The sequence below is a fragment of the Sminthopsis crassicaudata genome, chromosome 4, assembly GCF_048593235.1.
Source record: "Sminthopsis crassicaudata isolate SCR6 chromosome 4, ASM4859323v1, whole genome shotgun sequence".
In the NCBI taxonomy this organism is placed as follows: domain Eukaryota; kingdom Metazoa; phylum Chordata; class Mammalia; order Dasyuromorphia; family Dasyuridae; genus Sminthopsis; species Sminthopsis crassicaudata.
Window position 1 is genome coordinate 72,210,956 of NC_133620.1, and position 20,747 is coordinate 72,231,702.

Here is a 20,747-nt window from a genome sequence, read left to right on the forward strand (position 1 = left end):
GAAATAGAAATCTCTTTAGTCAGAAGAATCTAATTGTAGGTGTGTGTTTGTGTGTATGTGTGTACAGTCCTAAATTAGTCAGTCAACAAATATTTATCAAGTACTTACTATGTCCCAGGCTAAGTGTCATGGATACAAAGAAAAGCTAAAATTAGTTCTAGATAGATTGTAAACTTCTTGAAACATGTAGTCTGTCTTTTAACACTTTTTTTTTTTTTTTGCAAACCTAGCATTCAGCACAATGCCATTGTTATTATTGTTGATACTGGAGTGGTTGATATTTCCTTCTCCAACTCATTCTATAATTGAGAAACTAAGGCCTTAAGGCACTTGCCCAGGATCATACAACAAGTAAGTGTTTGAGGCCAGATTTGAACTCAGGAAAAGATCAATATTTTTGACTCCAGGTCTGACAGTCTATCCATTGGACCAGCTCACTGCCTAGGGCAATGTTTAATAAAAGTTTACTAATTGCTAACAAGGAATTGTGTTTAATAGGAAAGACAACATATAAACAACTACATACTGTTAGGATTCTTACAAGGTGCTTAGTCACTGGAATGGATAGAGACAATAATTATCTAATTTAGCATGGAATGGAGCTCTTGGAACCAAGGAGAGAGATAGGCCTCTATTAAAGCTAACCAGGCCCAGGAAAAGATTCAGGACTTTGAAGGACACAATAAAGGATCCATACTGAAGTATGATTGATCTGACCCTACAAGGAGATGTTATGGGCCAGAACTTGAAATCTAATTTAGCATTGATTTAATCCTACAACAAATAATGGTTTTTCTAGTGATGAAATGATTGGTGTGCACTCAGTGAGCAGCATGTGAGCTAGAAGCAATCAGGGCCAAGGAGGACTTGGGGAGGACTTTGGGAGATTCAGAGTCAAGATTCATTCCAACTTCCACCTTTGTGCTGGCTGGAGACATTGGGATGATGAGAGGCTGAAGCTGGATGGAGAGATTCAGAGGGAGCTCTTGGAACCAAGGACACACATAGGCCTCTATTAAAGCTAACCAGGCCCAGAAAAAGATTCAAGACTTTGAAGGACACAATAAAAAATCTGGACTTGGACTCCTGGCTGCATTTGGGATTGTTGAACTGAACTGAAACGAAGGCTGCCTCCAGAAGCTCCCCTAGAAACCTGCTCCCAGAGAACGATTACAATTTAGAGAAAAAGAACATTACAACATACAAATAAGCTATATTAGAATAAGTTGGAGATAATTGATAGAAAGAAAGTCCTAGAATTTAGAAAGGTTGGGAAAGGCTTAGATTTTGGCTAGGACTTGAAAGGATTCAGAAGGCAGAGATGAGAAGGAAGAACGTTCTAGGTGTGGGGAACAGCCAGTGATCATCTCTGGAGAGAGCAGATGGAATGTGTTCTTTCAGGAAGTGAAAGGTGACCATGTTACTGGATTAAAGAATACATGGTGGGGGGTAAGGTACAAGAAAACTAGAAAGTTAGGAAGGCACCACGTTATGAAGGGCTTTAAAAATCACAGGATTTTGTGTTTGATCCTAGAGGTAAAAGGGAACCACAGAAGGTTAGGGAATAGGAGGGAAACTTAAGTCAGACCTGCAGTTTAGGATTAATTTGGCAACTGAATGAAGGATGGATGGAGTGGTTGGATGTGTGATAGGGAGACCAATAAGCAAGCTACCTCAATAGGTAGGTGATAAGGACTTGCACCAGGTTGGTAGCCATTTTAAAAGAGAGGAGAAAAGGGTTATGAAGGTTATAAGCCCACTACAGGCAGCAGTCGCTCTCTTTAACCTGGTGCTCTTTAACCTGGCTCCCTGAGCCAAGCGGATGGATAGCCCAGAGAGGTAAGGAGTTTGGTAGTGAACACATGGGTCTTCTAACCAGGTGTTCACTCAGGAACCAACAAGTCAGGGCATCAAGTCAGGGCATTATGTGAGTAGGTATAATAAAGGCTTTTAAGATTACACGTGGCTGTTCTTGAGTGCGCTACCGGTTATTAAACTATAGATTCAAGAGATCGTGGCCAGAGACCTTTGAAGGCCTCAGAGGAGGCGAGCCGGGTAGAGTTGACACTGCAAAGGTCAGTGGTCAAAGGTACTCTGGTGGGCCTAGGGCAGACTGGTAATTGTAACTGCCAGGAGGGCACATTACAGAAGGTAAAATTGGCAAGCCTTGGCAGATGAAATATGGGTACGGAGACAATGAGGAGCTGATTATGACACCTACATTGTTAGCCTGGGTAACTTTGAAGATGATGATACCTTCTACAGAAAAGGGAAAATTAAGAAGACTTATGCGTATAGTGGTAAAAGTTCTATTTGTCTTAATTATTTAAAAACATGTTTTATTAGCTATATTAAAGACAAAATATGTTTTGTGGATGGTGTTGGAGGCTCCTTCTGGTCTGATCTTCTGTGATTCAGTGACATTGAGTGATGGAAAAGGGAGATTTAAAAAAATCTCACTTCCCACCACTTACCTAGACTAGGGTTGTGGTCCCCATTCCCTAAGCATAGAGGATTGAATCCCAGGACAGGTAAATCTGAATTCCAATCATCCTCAGATACTTATTAGCTGGGCAAATAACAGTACTCACAGCACTGAATTGTAGAGATCAAATGAGATAATATGTATAAAATACAATGCCTGATACACATTAGATATTTAATAAATTTAATAAATAATAATTTAACAAATAAATTTAATAAATTCCTTATGTTCCCATCCCCAGCACTAAGAGACTTCCTTTTTCTTTCTCCTTCTACTTTTGAATGGACTTTGGGGGAGAAGAGAAGTGATTGTAATAGTAGGGATGGCCTCCACTCTCCCCAGGGCAGGAGCTACCCCTGAGCACTGCCACAACGAAGTATAATAATTTGTCCGAAAACAGCTTACTAAAAACTGGAGTCTCTCAATAGCAACAAGATTCAAAATGGAAGTGCTATATTTTGTCCTGTCTCAATGATTTTAGTCAGTCGAGAGCTAAAAAGATCCTATTTCCCAGTTTCTGCCACTCAGAATTCCATTTGGGATTAGACAGTTAAACTAGCTTGGTTTCTTTGATTAGTAAAATAGAATTCCTGTTCTGGAATTTACCTGATACTTTGGCAGCCAACATCCAAAGCAGATTCCCTTGCCCATAATTCTGACTATGGATAGGATACAGAAGTTAAAATGTCTTTTTCAATAAAGAAGTTGATTGAAGTTGGCTAAATGAATTAACTTTGGTGCTCTCACAAACCACCAAGTTCAGTACTTTTATAACTGGGAGCTGGGGAAGTTCAAGGTCACATAGATGAGAAGTATTAGGCAAGCGTCTTCTCACTCCAGGGTCAATACAATTTCTACCATACAATGCAAAGGAACATATTAGGTATTTAATAAACACAATAACTAATGTGACCTTAAGGTCACATAAAATGATAGAATTTTCAGCCTCTGTTTTTCAGATCATTAAAGTCATTGAAAAGTCAAAGAAAGGAGAAAATTCCCTTCCAAAAGGATTTAGCACTAGAAAATTCCAGGTAGTTAAGAACAGATAAATCTCTCTGATCATTAGGACAGTTGCTTCTACACAAATTATTCTTCTCCCTCCTTGTACCATCTGTTATGCTTCTCTTCCTCCTGATGCCTAAAGGAGTCAGGGGAAGTCAAGAAGCAAGAGCAAGCCGAAAGGGACAAAAGCGAGAAAGCCTGCTAAAAATGTCTAGATGCCATGGGAGATGACTCCAGCCGTGATTTTGTGAGAGTCGAAATTAAAGAGAGGCAGCTTCTGCATCTCAAGTAGGGGTGGGAGGGACCAGGGATTGTTTTAGGGAGGTTAGGCAGCCCATCTCCCTACTAAATAAGGAGAAATGTGTTTGTCCCTTCAAATGATTTCATGCTTCCATTCATCTTTCAGGAAGATTTCAGGCAAACCACAGCATGACGTGGCTGCTTCTATTATATTAACTTAAGAAAGTGGTAGTGTACTGAGCAAGCGTTCCATGTAATCTTTAGCCGGCACACACACACGTTGTCAGGTTCAAACATGACATTTGAATTCCAAACATCTGAGATAGTGCCGCAAACTGGCCAAGTACCCTACCTGCCAAGCCTGCCAGATAAATACAAACTTATCATAGCCTCCCTTCCCCCAGCAGAACATGTTGTCCCAGCTCCAGTCTCACAGATGGATGGTTCCCCACTTCTCTTTCTCTGTGTGTCTCTCTGCCTCTGTCTCTGTGTCTGCCTGTCTCTCTCTCTCTGTGTCCCTCTCTACTTCTCTTTATATTTCTCTCTCTGTGTTTCTGTCTCTGCCTCTCTGCCCCACCCCCATCTCTGTTTCTCTCTCTGTATGTTTCTCTCTGTCTCTGTGTTTTTGTGTCTCTCTCTCCTTCCCTCCTTTCCTTCCTCCCTCCTTCTCTCCTTGCCTTCCTCCCTCTCCGTGTCTCCTTTCTCCTCCCTTTCCCCCTCTCTGTGTCTCTCTTTCTCTCTGTCTCTGTCTCTCTCTGTGTCTCTGTTTCTCTCTGTCTCTCTGTCTCTGTCTCTGTCTCTCTGTCTCTCTCTCTCTCCAATGCTGATTACTATTGCTGGAAGCATCTGTCTGGTTCATTTATCAAATTCCCTTAGACTTCTCTGTTGGAAAATGTCAATTTTCCTCTTGTTACCCCTCCCATCCTAATCCTAACATAAGTCTGTGTGGAAAGAGACCTCTCCCACTGAAAGCTCTCCATGCAGAGACAATGAAAACTTTGTGTGTTGGGCTGGGAAATTTCAAGGGGAGGGGGAGGCCCTAAACTTCCAGGTGATTCCTGTATGTACAGGTGCTTGCTCTGCTCTGGGAAAATAGAGCAGTTTTGTATCAGCCAAGTTTCCACTCATAGACCAAAACTTCCCTTGACATGGGAAGAGAATGCATGTGGGAAAAATGCCCCATTTCTAATCTGTTGTCCTGCCCTACTTTTATTCGTCAACGTCAAATATATATATGTTATTATATTTAATTTATTAGTTCTACTCAATACACAGATCATTCTTCTATGGTTATTAGCATGGTTCAGAATGGGATATTCCATATTACTATGTTAGATTAATTAATAAGCATTTATTAAATATCTCTGCATACTAAGGGTGCAAAGACAAAAATGAAATAATCCTTGGCCTCAAGAAGCTTACATTCTATAGGAAAAACCCCACATGTATACATCTAAGTATATCCAAAATATGTCGAATGTAACTTCTGGAGAGAGGTACCAATAAGGTGAGAGTGGGAATGGGAATTGAATGGGAGCAGGAGAGCAGGAAAGGAATCATGAATTTTTATAGCCAATAATAGCAATAATAATAATAATAATAATAATAATAATAATAAGGGCTTTGGGGATCAAAGATTATGTCAGAACAGATCAGATTGTATTAGAAATGATCTAGACTATCAGTGAAGCAAGAAAATAATTTTCCTTTCTGATTTGTTCACTATCTCATTCTCTATAGTAGCTGTTCCAAAAACTTCCCCAAACCTCTCATGATATTCTCTTGATTCTATCCTTTCTACTAAGGACCTCACCTCTATTTCACCAAAAAAAAAAAAAAAGAAAAAAAAAGTATTCAGTGTGAGGTCCCTTTTCTCCTCTATCAATCGCTGATATCTCCCGTTCCTATGTATTCCTTTATGTGATCTGATTTCATCTGTACTTTTTCTTTGCCAAGGCCAATGTCTTTACATATTCCCTTGATCCCAACCCCTCCTGTTTTTTCAAGCAGATTGTCTCCATGATTATCGCTACTCTCTTTCTTATCTTCAATTTCTTCTTAACTACGGGTTCCTTCTCTGCGTCTATGAATATGCCCATGTTTCCACCATCCTTAAAAAAAATAATCACTCAATCATAGAGATTTTTAACCACTAGTTATCATCTTGTATGTCTCTTCTCAGATTTATATCAACTATCCTCAGTGCTTCTACTTCTTCTGTTATTCTCTTCTCAACTCTTCTAAATCTCTTAATTGAAAAGTTGATGATTGCTTCTTAGTCTCATAGCCTCGTTTGATGCTATTGATCACTTTCTCCTTCTGAATGTTTACTCCTCACTAATTTTTATGACTCTGCTCCTCTTGAATCTCCTCTGAGAGATCTGACCTCCACTTCATTGATTTTTTACTTTTGTCACATTCATTAATTATTGGGTGTCCCCCAAATCTTTGTCTTAGGCCATCTTCTTGTTCCCTTCTATACATCTCACTTGGTGACCTTTTTAATTCCGATAAGTTCAATTATTGTATGTTTGCAGAAGATTTTCAGATCTACATATAGAGTCTTAATCTTTCTTCTGAACTCTTGTCCTGAATTCTCACAATACTTGGGGACATCTTGAGCTGAATGCTCCATAATCATCTCAAACTCAAAACTGACAAAACAAAAATCCTTACCCTTCTCTCTCCCAAACTTTTCTATTACTCTTGATTCTAGTCAGTTAAAACCAAACTTGAAACCTCGCTATCATTCTTGACTCCTCATTCTCTCTTATTCCACCTGTCTAATCCATTGCCAAATCTTGTTTTTTTCTACACTGACAAACTTTCTCATATAGAGCTCCTTTTCTCTATTCACTGGAGGTCAAGGGAGGACCCAGTTAAGATTGGATAGCATCAATTTAGAGTGGATCCAGCCATCAAATCTTTATATTTGCCTATAATTTTGTTGAGTAGCATCTGAGTAGGAATGAAGGAGTCAGGCCCATCTATACTCAGGGCTTTTACTTCCTCTCCTGTTATTCTCTTCTAAATTAGCCACAATCTGGCTCCATAATTCATCCTTCAATTTAAACTGCTCTCTTCAAAGTTAAGAGTAAACTCTTAATTGATAAATCTATTAAGATTTATTAACCAAGAGATTTAAGAATAGGAAAGTGAGGCGTTACATACTATAAGCAAATATGTTTGGAGAATACCAAGGGAAAAAATGGAAAAAAAAGGCCTTCCCCTCAAGGAACGCCCATTCTATTTGCTTCCTTTAAATCCCAGCTCAAATTTCATGTTCCCCCAAATAGCCTTTCCTCATCCCCCTTAATGTTAGTGTCTTCCCTCTGTTAATTATCTTCAATTTATCCTCTCTTTACTTTGCTTATACATAGTTGTTTGCATGCAATCTCCCCATTAGACTTGTGAACTCCTTAAGAGCTGGGTCTGTCCTTTCTTTATATTCTTAGAATTTAGCCAGGTTCTGACACCCAGCAGGGATTAAATAAATGCTTATTGTCTTGTTGACTGACTACTGGGGATGCAATAAATACATGGATAAGTAAATATAAAATATATATATATAGAAAACATTTTAAGAGGCAGAAAGGACTAATTGTGTATGAGACTGGAGGTGGGTGGGGAGACTTTAGGAAAGAGTTCATGGCTGTGATGTAAAGGAAATAAGAAGTGGAGGTGAGAAAGGAAGGCATTTTCAAACCTAGGGAGGACATCTGTATAAAGGCATGGAGTTAGATGATGCAAAGTGATCTAGTTTGACTGAAATAGAGAGAATGAGATGATTCAAAAAAAACAGGTGAAAACTATATTGTGGAAAATTTCAAATGCCAAGCTGAGAATTTTAAATTTTTTTGATAGAGGCAATAGGAAATAAGGAAACAAGTGTTTATTAAGTGATTATTCCATTTCAGGTACTTTATAAAGTTTATCTCATTTGATTTACATAGTACTCTTGCTAGGTAGGGGCTATTATTAATCCTCATTTTACAGATGAGGAAACTGAAGCAGAGATTTTTTTTTAGTGGTTTACTCAGGATCACACAGCCAGTGAGTGTTTGAGTTGGGGTTTGAGCTGTCTTTCTGACGTTAGACCCATCTGGTTACATCACTAGGGAGCCTAATGATTTTTAAGTAGGTGGGTATTGTGATTAGACCATGATTTAGGAATATTGGTTTGGCAACTATGTGGAGGATGGATTGGAGGGAGGATAGATTTTTTTTTAAGCAGACCAATTAGGAGGCTGTTGAAATATTTCAGTTAAGAGGTAATGAGGGCCTGGTTCAGGGTGGTAGCTAAGTGAGTGAAGAAAGGGAATAGAGCCAAAAGATTTTGAGTTAGAATTTATAAGACTGCAATGGATTGGAAGAGAAATTGGGAGAAGAAATAGAAGCAAAATCAGATTTTATATTCTTGGGCTCAAACATCTCTGTAGATAGTGACTATAGCTGTGAAATGAAAAGATGTTCGATCCTCAGAAAGAAATCGATGGCAGATTTGGACAGCATCCTAAAAAAGTAGAAATATCATCTTGCCAACAAAGGTCTGTATAGACAAAGTTATGTTTTTTCAGAAGCAATTCAGAAGCTGTGAGAGTTGGACTATGAAGCCACAGAATCAATGTGTTCACTTTGTGGTGCTAGAGAAGACTTCTGAGCAAGGAGATCAGATTAAAACTTAAAATCAATATTTAAAGAAATTTATTCAGGCTATTCAAACACTGAGCTGAAGTTTAAATACTTTGGCCACATAATGAGAAGCTGGGACTCATTGAAAAAGATGCTGATGCTAGAAAAGACTGAAGACAAAAGGAGATGATGAGATGAGATGAGAGGATGAGATTTATAGTAGTGTCATTGAAACAATGAGCATGAGCTTGGACAGACCTTGGAAGATGGTGGAAAATAGAGGAGCCTGGTGCGTTATGGTCCATAGGATCACCAAGAGTCACACAGGTCTAAATAAGTAAATTGATTGGAAATGAAGGGTAAGTGAGAAATTAAGTAATAACTTACCTTACAGGTATTTTTAGGTTTATAAAGCATTTTAACTCCAAGTTGAAAACTCTATCCATGATATCACCTATTTCTCATCAGAAAGAATCAAGGCTGACTTCAAGGTTGTGAACTTGGAGACTAGAAGGATGTTTGTGTTCTGAAAAGAATCAGGAAAGTTTGAAGGGAAGACATGTTTGACTTTGTGCTTTCCTACTTTTGCTGAGTTCAGGGAACCAGATTTTCAAAATAATATAGAAAGGCCAGTAGCATTACTAATTAGAAGGAATATTTTTTATATAAACAGGAAAGAAACCAGAATGAATCCCAAAAGCAAGAAGTTATATTACCTTTGTCTGAAGTTTTTCCATATGAAATTATGTCATCCCAATTTGGAAATATTACATGCTTTTACTAAAAAGAGGATCCATAAAAAGAGGGCCCATTTGGGCCCAATTTATGATGTCAATGCCATTGTGTTAAATGACTTTCAGATAGGACATTTGGAATGAGAACCAGACATGCTGGGATGAATTGAGGCATTGGTATAAGTAATTATTCTCGTTCTAGGTCCTAAAGAAGCTCTAGGACTCATTTTCTGCCTGCCTTCATTGCTCTGTAGGACAGAGTGGGGGATTATAGCATTCTGCTTCCTGTCCTAACCTGTTCAATTGAGTGTTTTAGTGAGGGGGGGGAGTGTCTGTGGAGAGATCCCTTAGGGATTCTGCACACCTTGCTTCATTGTTTGGAAAAAAAGATTTAGAGCCACTTTGATCTGGTCTAAGTATCACTGTGTGGGGTAATGGGAGGGATCTGTGTGGGGCTTGTCTTTTCTAAGAAGTACCTTGAGGTCAGATACTGGGCATTATTATTGTTATTATTATAATAATAAATCCTTATATGCCAGAGGGATTGAATAAAGCATAGATTAGATATGATTCCCACCCACGAGTCAACTAAAAACATTTAATTGGTATCAAGATAATGAATATACAGCGATTTCAGATAGAGAGATAGAAGTCTTGGATTAAATCCAGTTAATTCTTGTGTCCTTGACTAGGGAATGGACCCTTTCTGTCAGAGATAAGAATGGGGTTGTCAAAATGATTTTCCTAAAGCCAATATCTGACCATGAGAAAGTATCTTCTAGCATCCAATTATTTATATTCTAGAACAATTTCTGGAGTTTGGTTAATATAAAATTCCTTTTTGTAGAATTCAGGAAAGATGGCAGAAGGGAAAAAGAGTCCAATCTAGGAAAGGTTGAGAGGGAAAGAAATGAAGGGAGAAGTCCAGTTCAATATTTTTCAAGGGCGTACAATATTATTAAGATTATAAAGATGAAAAATAATTTAGTTTTTGCCATAAATATGATCATAATATTCTACTAGGATATAAGAGGTACCTATGATTTCATCAGTATAAAAGGAATTCCCAGATTAGGAAAATACTGGTGCAGGTCAACAACTTCTCTGTAGCTATAATTTTAGAGAATTCCTAGAGTGCTGAGAAATTAAATGACTTCCTCAAGATTGCACAGTCAATACAAATTACGCAAGACTTCAATCCAGGTCTTCCTAGATTCAAAGACAGCTCTCTAGCCGCGCCATAAGGCAGTCTCTTATATTATATAACTGCTGATCTGAAATAAAGGGGACTATTAAAGTAATAACAACCAAAATCTTTAATCTAGGTAAGAAAATTGCAATTTAAGACACCATGTAGCACCAAAATACTGGGATGTCCAGGAGGAGCAGAAGGAGTAACATTTAAATACACTTCATCAAGGAGGGAATCTCATGGAAGGCACAGTCTCTTGAAACTGTTACATAAAGTTATTTTGCAAAATAGTTAAAAGTCCACAAAGAAGGCTGGAGAAGTTTGAGAAGTGATAACATCTGGTCAGAACAGCAGGTTCTAGTTATAGCCATGGGAAGTTTTCAAAGAAACCATAAGACTGGCTCCAACTGGTTTAAGTCTGTTTTGACCATGAGGTCAGGGTCAGCTAGCCCCTTTGATACATAGATATAAATAATAAATCCTGGAGAGATTGTAAATAGAATGTTGTAAGCTTCTTGAGGCCAGGAGCTATCTTTTTGCCTCTTTTTTTTTGTAGCCCCAGCCCTTATTACAGTGCCTGGCACAGAATAAGCATTAAATAAATGTTTGTTAACTAAATGACTAAAAAGATTTGACCACCTTCTCAGACCTTAGACCAGGGCCTCTTAAACTTTTTCTACTTGTGACCCCTTTTCCCCTGAGAAATTCTTACATGGCCATGGATCTATGGGTGTATAAATCAAACATTAACTGATAATAAATCATAAACAAATTTATTTTAAAACAATTCCTTGGTATACATATAATTTTGCCGCTTATTAAAGATGAAAGCAAATCCATACTAATGAGATGGATGTACTTGTTTATTTTTACATAAATAATTGAATCATGGCAGAATATTTGATACCTTTTACTGTTGCCAAAATTTTTCACAACTCTCACATTCAGCTATACAATCCCTAGGTCACAACCCACAGTTTAAGAAGTTTTGCCTTAAACTAAAGTAAGCTCTAAATGGATGTGTTACATATAGAAAAGGTGACATTGTAAACATTAGAAGAGCAAGGAATAAATTATGTTTTTCATCTTTGCACAAGGAAGAATTCATGACCTAACAAGAGCATCAGAAGAGAGAAAATGTATAATTTTATTTAACAAAAATCAATGTAGCTAAAATTAGAAAAGTAAGAGAAATAGGGAAAATCTTTTCAGAAAGTTTCTCTAATAAGAGTCCCATTTTTCAGATATAAATGAGATGGATTCAAAATTTTAAAAATAAGAGCTATTCTCATATGACCATGTAGTTTTTCTAAGAAAAAGAGTCAGGCTATCAATAATCGTATGAAAAAAACTGCTATGATATCACTAATAATTAGAAAAATGCAAATTAATGTAACTCAGGTTTGACATTATATCCTTCAGACTGGATGAGTGGACATAGACAGAAAATGAAGGACATAGAAGGAAAATATTAGTGGGATTATGGAATAAAAATAGCATGTTAATGAAATTTGGAGGAGTTGTGAATTTATTTGGCACTATTTTGGAATACCATTTGGAACTATTTCCCAGAAGTTACTAAAAATGTTGCATAACTTTTGACCCAATAATACCACTACTGAGCATATAGGGAAATAAGTGCATTTATATAGCACTTACCAACTGCCAGTAAAGTGTTAAGTGCTTTTGCAAATATTATCTCATTTGTTATCCTCCTAAGAGTCCTGAAAGGGACTTTGCAATTGCAACATGAAAGAAATAGATGATGTGATTTGGGCTTCTTTGTGAGTTCCAATCCTATCCTTGCCTCTCATATCTCCTCTACCACATCCCATCCACTCCTTTTGTTCATGCAAAAAAATTCTAAATTTCATATAATTAAAATTGTGTATTTTATCTCTTATGATCGTGCTTAATATTATATTGTAGTACTGTGGAATATATCTACTACACATATAATACTCTACTATGACTATACTCACTTTACAATTCAGTTAATTGAGGCAGATAGAAACTAAGTATCTAGGTCAGAGTTACACAGCTAGTGTCTGAGGTTGGATTTAAACTCAAGTTCTAACTCTGGGCATAATTTTCTAACTCTCATTGAACCACTAGCTGCCTCCTAAAGTGATTAAAGAAAGGAAGAAAAGACCTCTCACTACAAAAATAAAAAGCAGCTTTTTTTCATGATGGAAAAGGGATGATGAGAAGATGGTATGACCCAAGTTAGACTAATGGTAACATTTTCTTAGAAAGCCCAATAAATAAGGTCATATCCTAAAACTAGAGGGACCTTAATAGACCCAGCTAGAGCTACCCTTTTATAATATAGATGAAGGCCCTGAAACCCAAGGAATTTAAGTAACTTTCCAAGGTCACAAGTAAGTACCAGAAGAGGATCTGAATCCAGAACTTCTGTCTCTAGAAATGATGTCCTTTCCACTTTTTAAAAGACAACTAGTCCTGTATTCTTTCTCTAACACTGCTAAATTTTTTTTCTCTTCTTAGTCTGTGATTGTAATGGGAAATCCAGGCAATGTGTCTTTGATCAAGAGCTGCAAAGAAGAACAGGAAAAGGATTCCGTTGTCTCAACTGTAATGACAATACAGCCGGTGTACACTGTGAGAGGTGCAAGGATGGATTTTACCGCCTGAGAGACAGAGACCGTTGTTTGCCTTGCAATTGCAACACGAAAGGTATGGATGATGTGATTTGGGCTTCTTTGTGAGTTCCATTCCTATCCTTCCCTCTCATATCTCTTCTACCATATCCCATCCACTCCTTTTGTTCATGCAAAAAAAAAATTCTAAATTTCATGTAATTAAAATTGTCTATTTTATCACTTATGATCCTCTCCATTCCCTGTATGGCCATGAATTTTTGCTCTTCCTGTTGTTTTGATATCATATTGTTCATATCATCATCAACATTCCAGACTCTGAGTCTATAATTTATCTTTCATTTATATTATATATCTTGCATGTGCAATTTTTTACATGCTCTCTTCCCTTACAATCTGTTTTTTAAGAGAAGGGTCCATTTTTCCCCTCTTTCTATGTATCCTTACAGCTTAGCACAATGCCAGGCACCTAGTAAAGCACTTAAAAATGCTTGTTCACTGACTGGCCTCTTCTTTCCTTGATACTCTCAGGGTTGACTTAGGGTTTACTACCTGGACAGGTAGGTGTTACGGTGCTTAGAGTACTGAGCCTGGAGTTGGAAGACTCATCTTCCTGACTTAAAATCTGGCCTCAGATACTGTGTGATCCTGAGTAAGCCATTTAACCCCCTTTACCTCAGTTCCTCATCAGTAAAATGAGCTAGAAAAAGGAAAGGCACTCTTTTTGCCAAAAAACAAATAAGAAAAGAAATAGGGTCACAAAGAGTCAATTGAACTGAAATGATTGAACAATGACTACACTTTCCTCAACCTTGATTCATTAACAAAGGAATTTGCTCTTTGAGAATGATGGTAGAGTTCCTTAATCAATGTCTTGGTCATGGACCTATCTTTCTAGATATTGCTCTTTCTCCCCCTTTTGTTCTAACATATACTATGATCTGAATTAACTTCTGGGACATACATGGCATTCAGCCTCAGGTGCAATAGCAGTCAACAGAAACAGTGATTGAATCTAGCCCAGAAGAACTGATCCAAGTCAGTTGCTTGAAAGAATTTGAAAATGGCTAAAGTCTTGTTGTAGAGTCACCTATTAAGGACCCTGGACTTCTTGATGAGCTGTATTATAAGAAACAATCTTGTAGAAAGGGCGATGGTTTCAGACTCAGATTTGAAACCTGATCTGCTACTAACTACTTCTGTAATTTGGGGTGAATCACTTAACTATGTGGCCTTTGGTTCCTTTTATGTAAAATGAGAGGATTGAACCCTTAAAAGTCTTTCTGGTTCCAGATCTGTGATTTAAGAAAGCTGAAGTTGACCAGTGAGGATAGGAGCTGGGACCTTTAGAGTCTCTCTGTGGGTTCTTGCCATGATGCTGTTTACTTTCAGATGTTTCTGGTTTGGGGGTTTTAAATCAGGGCTCAGACTCTTTATGGCTTCGGTGAGCCTTTGGATGGAGAAAGAAAAACTGGGTTATCATTCTTAAAGAAGCATTTAACCTCCACCTCCTTAAAGAGCCCATATCCCTTGAGGCTATACTGCGGCACAGTGAATCATAGGAGCTGGGTCATCTGAATAAAACATCAGTCTGAATGTAATTAGGAATTTAATTGGCTCAGCTGGAGTGTTTGGCGGGATGACAAATTCAGTATTCAAGGAACAAATGAGTAACTTGTGGCCCAACAGAATATGACAATTTTTTTTTTGTTTTTTTTTTAACCATTGTCTCATTTTTTCATTGTGTGTGTCCTTTTCTCCCCCACAGGAAGAATAAAGCTAAATTTAAAAAAATATATGTTCAAAAAGATGTGCTATTAAAAAGAGGCTGGGGGATGAGATATGGCTATTCTTTATATTAGTGAAAGATTTTAGATATATTAGGGGATTTTCTTGACATATTGGAATGGTTTATCATTTCCTTCTCCAGTCCATTTTACAGAAGAGGAAACTGAGGCAGAGAGGGTTCAGTGACTTGCCCAGGGTCACACAGCTAATAAGTGTCAAGTTGGATTTGACCTCACAAAGCTGAGTCTTCCTGATTCCTAGTCATTGCTCTGTCCACTGGGCCACTTGATTGCCTGACGCCTATATCACTGAGACATCAAATGAACCATTGCTCAGGATCACAGAGTCAGTGTATGTCAGAGGCATAATTTGAGGGCAGGTCTTCTTTTTTTGGGGGAGCAGCTGTCTGTTCACTATGCAGTCCGTATCGCCTCTATCTCCTAACAAAGAACAAAAAAGAAGTGGAAAAAAGTTCAGAAAAACTAACTTATAGGAAAAGTTCAATGTTATATGTAGTGCAGTACATTTTTAGTCTCTTACCTCTGGAAAAAAAGGGGAAGTGGGGAAGAGCTTATCCATTTCTCTTCTTTGGAAATCCCAAATCTTCAAAAGCATTAAAGAAGATATTTGAATAAGGAGATCAAGAATGATACTGGAGCCCAAACTCCTACCATGTTGGTCTTTCCTGGAGTACAGGAAAGAATACTTTCAATAGGACACATTTTTCCTTCCCAAATTATACTTTTTAGTGCCTTGGGAAGGAGTTTAAAGGTATCTTTCATTTATTCAAATACTTACTAATCCTTAAAGCCATCTCTGTGCTATCTGTACATAACCTTCTTAATTATATAGGAAACCAAAGTCACACAGCAAATCAACTGAACAGGGATTCATGAGCTTTGTTCACTAAGTCCAAACAAAAGTATCCAGTGACCATCTTGTACTTTTTCCCTTAGGTTCTTAGTACTTGTGGAATTAGATATTCATAACATATATGATGTTATCCACTTCTTGTTTAGTGCTTTCTATTTCTCAACGAATTGTTACATACTTTATCTCATTCGATCTTCACGACAAGGAAGGTAGCAAAGTCATTATATTATTGACCCCATTTTTGAGATGAAGTAATCAAAGCCCAAAAAGGTTAAGTGGTTAAGTTGAATAGCAAGTGGGTGCCAGAGCTGGAAGAAGAATCCAGTTCTCTAAATTCAAGCCTTTTGTTTTGTTTTCTTTCTATGACACAAGACTATCTTCAGGAGCTTGATTTGATATGATCTTTACATGTCTAAAATATAATTCATTCTTTTCTTTCATTCCTCCCCAACCTGCCTCTCTTCCAAATGTTTCTTTTTCTGTTAAGGGTATCACTATTTTCTATCTCCCTGGTTCCCATCTTTAGAGTCATTGTTAATGCATCTCTTTCCTTCATCCCATATCTCTCTGTTGCCAAGCCTTATCAATTCTATCTCCACAACATCATTTGCCTCCATCTTCTTGTCCATTCAAATGGCAGCTACCCTAATTAGTCTATAATCTCCCTGACAGCAGGAACTGTCTTTTGTCTTAGCATATGCCTGGAACGTAGTAGGTCCTTAATAAGTATATTAAGTGACTGATTAGTTCTGATTCTTACTATCTTTAATCTAGATTGTGGTTATAGCTGCCTTACTGGGTTCCCTACATCTGATTTGCTCCCATCTCCAATCAATCCTTCATGTTTTGGCTAGAACAACTTTTTTTAAAAATAGAACTAAATTTTTATTTATTTATTTTTATTTTCTGTTTTTTTATTGTTTTTTTTATTTAGAATTTTTTCCACAGTATATATGCATGAGTAATTTTTTTATAATATTATCCCTTGTATTCATTTTTCCAAATTATCCTCCCCCCTCTCTCCATTCCCTCCCCCCGATGACAGGCAATCCCATACATTTTACATGTGTTACAATATAACCTAGATACAATATATGTATGTAAATACCATTTTCTTGTTGCACATTCAAGTATTAGATTCCGAAGGTATAAGTAACCTGGGTAGATAGACAGTAGTGCTAACAGTTTACATTCACTTCCCAGTGTTCCTTCTCTGGGTGTAGTTATTTCTGTCCATCATTGATCAACTGGAAGTGAGTTGGTTCTTCTTTATGTTGAAGATTTCCACTTCCATCAGAATACATCCTCATACAGTATTGTTGTTGAAGTGTACAGTGATCTTCTGGTTCTGCTCATTTCACTCAGCATCAGTTGATTTAAGTCTCTCCAGGCCTCTCTGTATTCCTCCTGCTGGTCATTTCTTACAGAGCAATAATATTCCATAACCTTCATATACCATAATTTACCCAACCATTCTCCAATTGATGGACATCCATTCATCTTCCAGTTTCTAGCTACAACAAAAAGAGCTGCCACAAACATTTTGGCACATATATGTCTCTTTCCGCTCTTTAGTATTTCTTTGGGGTATAAGCCCAGTAGTAGCGCTGCTGGGTCAAAGGGTATGCATAGTTTGATAACTTTTTGAGCATAATTCCAAATTGCTCTCCAGAATGGCTGGATTCTTTCACAACTCCACCAACAATGTATCAGTGTCCCAGTTTCCCCATATCCCCTCCAACATTCATCATTAATTGTTCCTGTCATCTTAGCCAATCTGACAGGTGTGTAGTGGTGTCTCAGAGTTGTCTTAATTTGCATTTCTCTGATCAGTAGTGATTTGGAACACTTTCATATGAGTGGAAATAGTTTCAATTTCATCATCTGAGAATTGTTCATATCCTTTGACCATTTATCAATTGGAGAATGGTTTGATTTCTTATAAATTAGGGTCAGTTCTCTATATATTTTGGAAATGAGACCTTTGTCAGAACCTTTACTTTTAAAAATATTTTCCCAATTTGTTACTTCCCTTCTAATCTTGTTTGCATTAGTTTTGTTTGTACAGAAACTTTTTAGTTTGATGTAATCAAAATCTTCTATTTTGTGATCAATAATGATCTCTAGTTCTCCTCTGGTCATAAATTCCTTCCTCCTCCACAGGTCTGAGAGGTAGACTATTCTCTGTTCCTTTAATCTATTTATGATCTCATTCTTTATGCCTAAATCATGGACCCATTTTGATCTTATCTTGGTATATGGTGTTAAGTGTGGGTCCATATCTAATTTCTGCCATACTAATTTCCAGTTTTCCCAACAGTTTCTTCCGAATAATGAATTTTTGTCCCTAATGTTGGTATCTTTGGGTTTGTCAAAGATTAGATTGCTATAGATGTACCCTTTTTTGTCCTGTGTGCCTAATCTGTTCCACTGATCTACTGGTCTATTTCTTAGCCAGTACCAAATGGTTTTGGTGACTGCTGCTATATAATATAGCTTTAGATCAGGTACACCTAGAACACCTTCCTCTGACTTTTTTTTTCATTAGTTCCCTTGCAATTCTCAACCTTTTATTCTTCCATATGAATCTTGTTGTTATTTTTTTCTAGGTCATTAAAATAGTTTCTTGGGAGTCTGATTGGTATAGCACTAAATAAATAGATTAGTTTGGGGAGTATTGTCATCTTTAGTACATTCGCTCAGCCTATCCAAGAGCATTGAATGTCTTTCCAATTATTTAAATCTGACTTTATTTTTTTGGCAAGTGTTTTGTAATTTTTCTCATATAATTCATGACTATTCTTTGGTAGATGGATTCCCAAATACTTTATACTCTCAACATTTGTTTGGAATGGAATTTCTCTTTGTATCTCTTGCTGTTGCATTTTGTTGGTGATATATAAAAATGCTGAGGATTTATGTGGATTTATTTTGTATCCTGCCACTTTGCTAAAATTCTGAATTATTTCTAATAGTAAAGCTTTTTATTTTCAAAACATATGCATAGATAATTTTCAACATTCACTTTTGCAAAACTTTGTGTTCCAAATTCTGCTAGAATAATCTTTTCCAGGCATAGATCTCATCTTTTCTTCCAGGATATCCATTAAATTCTTTTGTGGTTGAAAGAATTAATATTTGGTTTTTATTAAAAAGGTAAAGATGTTTGTGTCCTTCCTTTTTAATATTACACTGGATAGGAATAGAAAATAAACCTCTGATCGTGTTAGTATAGGGACTCTCCGGAGAGAAAACTCCCTTTACTAAGGCAGGTCAACACATTCTTTGCAACTTTTAAGTTGCAAAGTTGTCCTGAAGTACAGACACTTAAATTACTTGACCAGGGTCATATAACATGTGTCAAAGATGGCATGTGAATGTATTTCTTCCTGGTTTGGAGGTCAGATATCTATCCATATACCAAAGCCAAATAAACTCTGGAAGCCCCATATGGAGTTATGTAACTGAATGTGGGGGTTGTGAAATCATGATTTATTATCAGTAAATGTTTGATTTGTATAACTATTTTATATACCTATATATCTGGGGTCACAAAAAATTTCTTGGATGAAAAGAGATCACAAATAGAAAGACTTTAAGAAGTCAAGCACTATCATATTGCCTCTTTGAAACTGGACATGAACAGAATATATTCTTCAAAATTATTTCCTGCTTGTTTCCTAATGTAGGGTTTCTTAACTTCATTTGGATACAGAAAGCTTTAGAAGTTGGAAAATATTGACAAAATCCATAAATTCTGCTCTGGAGGGGAAAAGGAGAAAAGGAAAGAAAGTTTTTAGAGTAAAAGAGAAAAATAATTTTTTTATATCTCAGATTTTCTACACAAAGTAAGAATTTTTGACAATTTTAGAGTTGAAAATACATTAGCATCATTATTCTCTCAGAAGATACCTATTTCTGATATATGGAACATCAGAGCTTTACCCTAGATAATTTGGGAAATGTTGTCCAAATGGATCAGTGTACTTCTGAATTCCTCATGTGCCTTGATTAATAATTAGTAATAATTAGAGACAACAATAATTATAATATGTAAAACAATCAGAGACAATGCTGTTGATTATTGTTGAATTCTTTTTGAGTCTTAATAAAGGGTTAACTGTCTTTTCTTGCCATGTAAATTAATCAAACATTTCCTCCTGCTTTTCTCTCTTCTTGTCCACCCCTACAGGTTCTCTTAGCTCACGGTGTGATAACCATGGAAGATGCAACTGTAAGCCAGGTGTGATGGGAGACAGATGTGACCAGTGCCAGCCAGGATTCACTCTCACTGAAGCTGGATGCAGCCGCAATAGACAATTAAAGTAAGTTTCTCCCAAGACAGAGCTAGGGAGGGTCATTGAAAAAACTTTCAGAAACTCGATGGGATAGAAATAAGGAGAGTAACTGGACCTGAAATGTCATCAGTATGGAGAACTCCCAGGTGAGGAATGAGCTTGATCCTTTTTCTGCATTTCACAGTTTTAGAGAGAGTCCCAGAGCCCAAGCTATTAGGCAATTTGCCTCACAAGTACTATGTGTCAGAAGTTTCCTTGAACCTGGAATTTTATAGCTTTAAGGCTTACTGTCAGTCTCCTAAATCGTACTATGTAGTCCTTCAAAATCTGGTTCTTTTACAGGTTCCTTGATTCTTCTCTTATTTCTATTACCAGGATAAATTTCTACTCTTGGACTTTATCCAATGAGTGCCTACCTCTCAAGTTTGCTGTAAAAATCAAATAAAAACTTTGTAAAGAACTTAGCATGGTGCCTGGCATACAGTTGATGCTTAATGGATGCTTATTCCCTTCTGCCATTCATCATTCCATAGCTTCTCCAACAGCTGAAGAAAATGAAAATAACTTACACTGTATAGCACCTTTTACAAAGCATGGCAGCTTGCCTTTATATAGTGTTTTAAAGTTTGCAAAATACTTATTAGGATTATCTCATTTGATTCTCACAACAACTCTGGGAGATAGATTCTATTATGATCCCCATTTTACAGATAAGGAAACTAAGGCGGATAGAGGTCAATGAGTCGAATGGCTGAGGGTGGATTTGAACTGAGATCTTTCTGACCCTTTCCATCTCTCCATCTCTCCATCTAGTTGCCACAACAGTCCTATGTTGTAGAAACTGAAGCATTCCTTTACAGATGAACTGAAGCAATGAAA

General features: G+C 37.0%; 1 protein-coding gene across 1 annotated transcript in view; it reads left to right on the top strand.

Annotated features, from left to right (window-relative positions):
• Positions 1-20,747, top strand: part of LAMC2 (laminin subunit gamma 2) — a 78,851-nt gene that overhangs the window by 18,444 nt on the left and 39,660 nt on the right. Inside the window, exons 2-3 of the mRNA XM_074308551.1 lie at positions 12,797-12,985; positions 19,763-19,895. Coding sequence (XP_074164652.1) covers positions 12,797-12,985; positions 19,763-19,895 — 322 coding nt within the window. The remainder of the gene's footprint in view (positions 1-12,796; positions 12,986-19,762; positions 19,896-20,747) is intronic.